The following is an 8,501-nucleotide window of genomic DNA, read 5'->3' as shown; positions in this document are numbered from 1 at the left end:
ACATTTAGGATGCGTTTGGGGCAGCTTGTGCGTATCATTATAACTTGCTTATTCTGAAACGCAGCCCGCGGGCTGGCTGCAAAGTTCGGCCCACGACCTATGTATAGTGTAAAAACCCAAAAACGACTTTGGATAAGCTGACGAAATACACGAATCAAACAAAACAATGACGTTTGGAAAACGCTACCCACACTTCTGCCCCTATAAAGGATTTTCTTTTAATTCTATTTTGAAGTCATTGCGCGAGCTGTAACATTGGCGAGATTAACAATACAATAAAAGCAGACGAAATTGAGAAATAAAAAATAGAAGAGGATTCTGCGGCACGATATATTGACCGAGTTCACTGCCACCACTGGAAAAAAAACTGAAACCCTTAAAGGGGGAGACTGATCGGAGAAGACGACTTCTATAGATCGGTAAATGGAATTGCGGAAGTCGGAGGAGGAGGAGGGGATCGAGAGCGATAGGCCTGTGCGGGTTTACGCCGACGGTATATACGATCTCTTCCATTTCGGCCATGCACGATCCCTCGAGCAGGCTAAGAAGTTGTGAGCCCCTTTCACTCGTTTGATTCTCTTGCTCTCTTTGATTCTGGATTGATTGCTATAAGGGTTTTGTTGATTGATGTGATTATTTGCTGATTGGTTTGGGCATCATTGATTTCGCTTGTTTGTGTTTCTGTGGGATCTGTGGATTTTTTTGCATTGTGAGGCATTTATGGGCATGGATTTGTATTTTTATTTAAATAATTAATGGAATGTTTTTTTTTTTTAATATTTTCTAATGTAAATTGTTCTATGTTTCAACTCTTTCAATTCTAAATTTCCAAACGGTAGAGAAAATAGGTCAAAAGGAAGAAAGCAAGGTATTTAACAAATTGTTTGATGTAAAGTGGTAGTTTACGCAAACCATACTGATATGTCCCACAGCGTATGAAGAATGGAAATGAGCATTACTTGAGCATTTTGATTGAGCAATAAAGGATGACCCCGAATTGAACAGCATGCTATCAAAATGCTATTGATTTATTGCAGGAAGGTAAATGGGCGTCATAAACAAAATATTATAAAGCTTGTTCATTTATTTATTGTGCTTTATAATTTTATTCAAGAGTGACTAAGTAAATGGAGGTGGTGAGCCACAATTGAGTGAAATACCAAGAATATAATGATATGCTTAAACCTGCATGATGTAGCCATAGCCACCCTGCCTCCACGCTCGGACCAGCTTTGCCATCTCTGTGACACTCTGCTTTTTTTTGGGGTTATACAACTTTTAGTATTATTATGTACCTTTTATCTTCATATAGTTTATTGTTTTTTCTTCTAGGTAATGACATGTATCCACCTGAGATTAGAAGGAAGGGTGTTGTATATTATTATTTTTCCTTGAAAAGAGTCCATGTTTTACCCATGCTTTGCCTCTTTAAGTACTGGATTTGCACATGCCATTCTTTCTCATCCTCACCCAACTTTCTTCTTCATCAGTTGGTATCAAAGGCTGAAGTTTCTGCATATTGTCCAACAAAGGCGTAGATGGCCACTGCAACATAGATGCAGATGTTAGTGTGCACGCTTTTTGGGCATCTTTCATAACATGATAGAGAAAATTCAATGTCATTTCCTTAGAAGTGCAGAAAATCCTTGATCCTATGAGTGAAAAAAAGTATTACTATTTAACCTCCTGAAGAGGCTACATACATTTCCCAACCAAAACTTCTACCAAAATTTTGCCTTGATTGTGAGCTCTTTATTAGGCATCGACCCCACAAACTCACGAGCTGCGTAGCGATCTTTTCACTTTGTAAATTTGCATTCAACGTTGATCCTATGATGTCCTCACCTCGTGATCTTGCATCCCCACATCAACCTTGTGATTTTATGCCCTCGTGAATTCTCTTTCTCGTGACTATATTGCCTTGGAATCTCGTGTCTTAGTGTCTCATACACGTGATCGTTGGCTCCCCTTTTCCCGATTTCGATGCTAACCCCTTCAACACCATTAGTTGTGCCGGCATCCTGTCCGCATCGCAAACTCTAAGTCAAATTTACACACTCTTAGAAATACCCAAATTACCCATGTCCACGGCCGCCCATACTATTGATGTTCTTCATGAATAATTGGTTACTTGCATTGATCCAACTCTATCTCCTAACTGAGTTAAAATGACCATGGGCTACCTTCCAACATGTCTTGAGACTCTTTATTGGTTTGTTAAAGTTATGGACCATTCAGGATTCTTTAGAGCTTTCAATCAGGAGAAACAACTCCTTTTAAAATAGCAAAGGGACTTTTAGCTTCTCCTTAGGAGTCCTCTGCTTTTCATCTTAAAATGGAATTTTTTAGTAACTATGGTGCTAAAGAAATTCTAAAGCAGAACACAGAATAATCGCGTAGATATGAAGAGGAACTCTTATATCAGTACTGGATGGAGTTCTACGAGTTATTAAAGATGAAATTGATTGCAGAACAGTTGAAGATGTGTTTAGTTTTCATGCAACTATTACCAATGATATTGCTACATGCCAACCCAAAAGACCACTACCGAAAATTAAGCTTCCTCAGTTGAAATCTTCACACTTGCTAGTTAACGTCAAGTTTATGAAGTTGTGAAAGTGATTTGACTCCACAAATAATATTCGAAGTTGTTGTGATGGTGTGCTATAACTACTATCCAATCATTATGGAGCGACAATTGCGGCATTGTAGCTGCCATCCAAGCACTATGGATGGAACACTGTGGATGTGAATATATTGAAGGTAGTTGAAATGTGCCTTGCTCATTATGTAAGTACTGGATTTGAATGCAATACTTTTTTTTGCTATTCATCTCAAGAACAAGAATTATAGGGAGGTAGATTGGGATGTGAGAGTTGCAATTCAATTATATGGCTTATTTAGTAGGAAAAAAATCTCAATTCACAATGATTTAGAAATTATCAGCTGCAATTTTTTAAGGAAATTTTAAAAGTATAGATTCTATTAGAGCCCAACAAGCCCTAGATTTTTAGGATTTTTGTCTTCTTCATCCCAAATCAAAATTCCAACCTAATATATTATCTTCACTATCCACTCAATCCTAACCCTGAACCACCCTTTTCTCTTTGCTGAAATTTTAGGTGGAAGAAAGAAACACCATGTTTCCAAGAAACCCGCAACGAGGTGTCCATGAGTTTTCTATGGAATATTTGCGGCAAAAGATCCTCGAATTGTAGTAAAGTCATTGATTTTGAAAGAAGACAACATATAGACGTCACCCACATTAACAATAGTGACCACCCAGACAAAGAAGCTGAAGAAACTCTCTCAATCAAGAAGCTTCGAGTGGACGAGACATTATCACATCGATTTGGCATTGAATGTGGATTTATCGTATTTCGACGGTTGCATGGATCCGATTGAGTTTTCTGAATGACTTTAAACGACAAAATAGGTCTTTTAAGTACAATGATGTCCCACCTGTCAGATGGTAAAACTAGTCGCCCTCAAGTTGAAGAAGACTATCTCTATAGTGGCAAAATTTAAAAAGCTTATGCCAACATTAAGGAAAAAACAAAATTTTTACTTAATTCAAGATGAAAAAGGAGATGCAAAGCAAATATCTACTAGCCCATTACAGATGCTCTTAAGACTTCACCATTTGCAACAACAAGATCTCTCGGTAAAGGAGTACGCCGTTGAGTTCGAGTAGTCAATGTTGAAGTGTGAGCTAGTGGAATCAAATGAGCACACAACATTAAGGTATTTTAGAGGACGGAGATCGTCTATTAATAATGTGGTAAAGTTGCAGCCATATTGGTGATTGATTTACAAATCCTAGTTTTAAAGGTGAAAAAACATCACTAGGTGCCCGCCACATCTTACAGACAAATTTCAACCCCAATATTTTATAATGAAGTTACACTCGGTGGAGCATCCAAGCTGACCTCGCCGACTGAAAACCCTAATTCAAAATGGAGAAAAAATGGAGACAACTATCACTCTTAAATTTGTCACAGCAAGGGAGTGCCTCAAGTGCTACAATTTTGGGAACATTATATTTGATTGTGTGAACAGGAGGTCGATTGCTACGTTGGTGCCTAGCCTAAGGGCAAATTTGTCTTTTGTACGCCTAAGATCAATTCAGTCTTTTATTATTATTATTGTTGGGTATAACTAGGCATGTTATGTCTAGGGTTAAGTTTATACATGAGATTAGATTGTTAGTCTTAGGTTTTGGTTTTGGGAGAGATTTCCTACCTCTGAATTGTAGGAATTGAGAGTGATCACCTACCTCTTGAATTGTAGGTGCTTTGCTTTGTATTATTGTTGAGTTGTTTGAATTATTGAAGAAATAATTTTGTTTGCCCAAATTTTTTTTCTGAAAAATCGTAACGATTTCTGTCTCGAATTGTGTCAAATTGGTATCAGAGCAAGATTTCTGGGTAACAGTACTTGGAATCATCGTACAATTATGGGGAAGGCGGTTGCAGTAAAGTAGGACAGTTACAATTTTATCAGGCAGGTATCGCTACATAGGGAAGGATCACGACATACAGACGATTCCATGACTTCACCTCGTTAAACAATCGTGCTTGGAGCTAACTGGGAATAATTGCAGCTTACTGAGGCCCAAAACTCTCGTACAGTCATGTGCAAGCGGGCACAAAGGATTGGTCTTGGACACTTCCCATACCAATCCTTCGATTAATCCCACGTGCTTGGAATCGTCATACAGTTGCGAGGAAGGCGGTTGCATTAGAGCAGGACAATTACAATTTTATCAGGCAAGTATTGCTACGTGGAGAAGGATCACGACATACAGACGATTCCATGACTTCACCTCGTGAAACAGTCTTGATTGGAGCTAACTGGGAATAATCATAGCTTACTGAGACTTGAAACTCTCATACAGTCGCGTGCAAGGGGACACGGAGGTTGGTCTGGGACACTGGTGTAGGGATCGACATACAAAGTCCTGAAATTTCCGATATAGTCTAGATCAGAGCTACCTGGGAAGGCATGGAAAGCGGCATCAAAAGACCTGAAACTTTCAATTTTCTCTTCCTCCCACCCGTCTACTCGATAGTGTCGCTATCAGAGCTATCTAGGAAGGCAACGACTGGGAAGCAGCTTATAAAGACGCAACACTCCCAATTTGCTCTTGTTCCTGTTATGAAACTCCCATCTCTCTCCCGTTCTAGCTCTTCCCTCACGCAACAGTCGCAATTCCAAGCTATTTGGGAAGATGGGACCGTAATTGCCAAATAATTGCGATTGGAGCTATTAGAAATCCACGACCGGATTAGTGTGATCCAGGATCACAGACTTGCAGAACAGTCGCTCAATCTGTCTCATCTCAAAGCAGACGATGGATTTCAACATATAAAAATTGGCTTTTGTTTTTATAAAAAATAAATTCTGCGAAGAATGACATCCGAAAAAGTAGATTTGAAGAAAAAATTAGAGGAAGAGATCAAGCCAAATCAGTTCTAGGATGGAAGAAATGTTCGCCACCATAGAGGATAGATTCTCCTCTATGAAGAACTAACTGGAGGACCTATTCGAGACCATGGAGGAAATTCGAGAGATGTTGAAGAGACTCATTGAGATGTAATCCAAGACTCACTGACAGCTCAATTTGCAAACCTTAACCAAAGGTTGACTGGAGGATCAGCGACAAGTTTGAAAGGAAAAGAGATCGAACGTGAAAAACTTGAAGAGGAAAACATCCATCATCACAAACTCTCTCTCATGGCTCTGATTGAGGGTAGATTAGAGATTTCTGATGGAAGCGATTGGGCTGAAACATAGAGAATAGATTCTGCAAGAGGTTTGGAGGTGTACGAAGAAGAAATGAGTGAAGCAGCGAGGAGATATGACTATGATCAAAGGAGAGAGTTTTCTCGATACATGAGGGGAAACAACAGAGAAAGAGGAAGTTGGGATGAAGATGTTAGAGTTAAGAAGTTAACGATGCCGATCTTGGAGGGGAAAGACACACATAGGTGGGTGTATTGGGCAGAGCAATACTTTTGGGTGAATGAGCTAGATGTGGAGGTGAAACTCATGACGACAATGTTATGTTTGGAAGGGAAGGCTTTAGCCTAATTTTAGTGAAGGGAAGCTAGATGACCGATTCATTCGTTGGAAGAATTCAAGAATTGTTTGTTGGAACGTTTTTGAGCAATTTGGGCAAGAAATCTACAAGAGCAATTCTATGCCTTTACTCAGGAGGGGACTGCCATGGAATGCATGGAGAGATTTGAGCTATTGTTAGGACAACTAAGTGGGATTTATGAAAAAAGATTGGAGGGAAATTTTATGAAGGGTCTAAAGCCCAATGTACGGGCATCACTCCTACTAATGAGACGACGGGGATTGAGGGAGACGATGGAGCTAGCTCAGATGTTAGAGGACAAGAATCAGATGAAGAAGACTAACAGGAGCAACACAGATGGAATGTCATACTGAACTGTTACAATCACGACAATATCAAAAAGTCAAACAGTGGAAGTCCAGAGGGAGGCTGCATAAGATATGAATAATGGATCACGACCGAAGCAACACTCAAGCGCTTTATAGAGATAGATTTGGGAGAAGCAAGCTAAGCGATTATGCCTTTGATGTGATGAGAAGTTTATCTCAGGACACCGTTGCAAAGATCGAAATTACAAGTTCTCATAGTGCATTACCGGGAGACAGAGAATGAAGAAATAGAGATAGCTGTGGGGGAGGAGGAGGAACAGTCTCATTATTCCCATCTTGAGGACAATGTATCTTTTGGAGGTTAGTATTGTTACGTTGGGGCCTAGCCTAAGGACAAATTTGTCTTTTGTATGCCTGAGGGCAATTTAATAGCCTAAGGACAAATTTGTCTTTTGTATGCCTGAGGGTAATTTAATATTTTATTTAATATTTTATTATTATTATTATTGTTGGGTATAAATAGACTTATTATTTCTATGGTTAGGTTTATGCATGAGATTGAATTTTGAGTCTTAGGTTTAGGATTTGTGAGAAATTTCTTACCTCTTGAATTGTATTTCCATCTTGAGGACAATGTGTTTTCTGGGGGTTAGCATTGTTACGTTGATGTCTAGCCTAAGGACAAATTTATTTTTTGTTTGCCTGAGGGCAGTTTATATTATTATTATTATTGTTCTTGTTGGGTATAAATAGACTTGTTATGTCTAGGGTTAGGTTTATGATGAGATTGAGGTTTGAGTCTTAGGTTTAGGGTTTGGGAGAGACTTCTTACCTCTTGACTTGTAGTAATTAGGAGAGAACTCCTACCTCTCAAATTGTTGGTGTTTATCAATATATTATTGTCGAGTCGTTTGAATTATTGAAGAAATATTTGTGTTTGCCCAAATTTTTCTAGAAAATTTTAAGGATTTCTATCTCAAATCGTATCACCAATCTCCTTCACTGAGCAAGAGGTAGTTGAAAAAGTTGACAATGACATAAGAGAGAATGAAGACATGAAAAAGTAATCTCAACTTTTAGCCGACAAGGGAGAGACAGTAGTCATTCAAACCGATCTCATGAGAGAGATTCCAATAGCACTAACATTGATTGTCCTAGAATATAATGAGTTTATTAAGTTGATACCGAGAGTGATCCAACATGCGATTGATAACCTGACTTACAATTTATCTCTTTCGTGATTGCCACTGAGAGTGATTCAACATGCTATTGATTTCATTCTTCGGTCGGTTCCTTCATATATACTTATTTATCAGATACACGCAACCAAGTACATTGAGTGGGAGAAGCATGTTACAAATTTAATGAGTCACAACTTGGTTTGTGGGACTACTCGTCTATTTGCAGTTTCAGTTCTTGTGGTGCCAAAAAAAGGATGATTATTTATTCTATCATGTTGTGCTTTGGAATGATGTATGTGTTTTAGAGTTTCATGGAATATATGTAGGCATATATTTTGTAGTGACACTGCCTCAGACACAACAAAATGATGGTTTTATTATGGTATGTCGATTCCAAAACCTTCTGGAGAAGAAGGCGAAGCCTCTCCTACTTGAGAAGAATGATGCGGAGCTCTCGCGAGTTTCACATCCCACCTCCCACCTCCCACCTCCCACGTCCCGCAATTGTGAGACTGAAGCACAATCAAATCCCTTCCCGCTGATTACTACAATACCGATAGCGGGATTTTAGAGAATGAGGTGCGGCCCGATTGTGGGATTTTATGAACTTGCTAAGATTATTGACCGTTCACTATTTTACCAAGGATTCTTTCCTTTCAACTTATTTCTTTTTTTTTTTTTAATCTTTAGTTAGAATTTCTATGTAACATGAGACTATTTATATGTTTGTTTTTTCTATTTGTGGACTTTTACTTGATTTTATGTTTGTTGGAGACTATAATCTCTGTTTTTTATCATAAGGAGTAATGTATCATTTTTATTTTGTGTCTGTAGTTTGTGCAAGAACAGGTGAGGTGGTGAACCTCCTTGACATCCCTACCCTGTCGTTTTATCACCCGCCTTGCTGGT

At 38.7% G+C, this 8,501-nt stretch overlaps 1 protein-coding gene across 1 annotated transcript in view; it reads left to right on the top strand.

Moving 5' to 3' along the window:
- The first annotated feature begins 293 nt into the window (after positions 1-293).
- Positions 294-8,501, top strand: part of LOC110022241 (choline-phosphate cytidylyltransferase 2-like) — a 25,747-nt gene continuing 17,539 nt past the window's right edge. Inside the window, exon 1 of the mRNA XM_020721079.1 lies at positions 294-551. Coding sequence (XP_020576738.1) covers positions 424-551 — 128 coding nt within the window. The 5' untranslated portion in view covers positions 294-423. The remainder of the gene's footprint in view (positions 552-8,501) is intronic.

The sequence above is a fragment of the Phalaenopsis equestris genome, unplaced genomic scaffold, assembly GCF_001263595.1.
Source record: "Phalaenopsis equestris unplaced genomic scaffold, ASM126359v1 Scaffold000174, whole genome shotgun sequence".
Classification (NCBI taxonomy): Eukaryota; Viridiplantae; Streptophyta; class Magnoliopsida; order Asparagales; family Orchidaceae; genus Phalaenopsis; species Phalaenopsis equestris.
The sequence above is the reverse complement of the archived record's forward strand: the minus strand, read 5'-3'. Positions and strand labels throughout refer to the sequence as shown.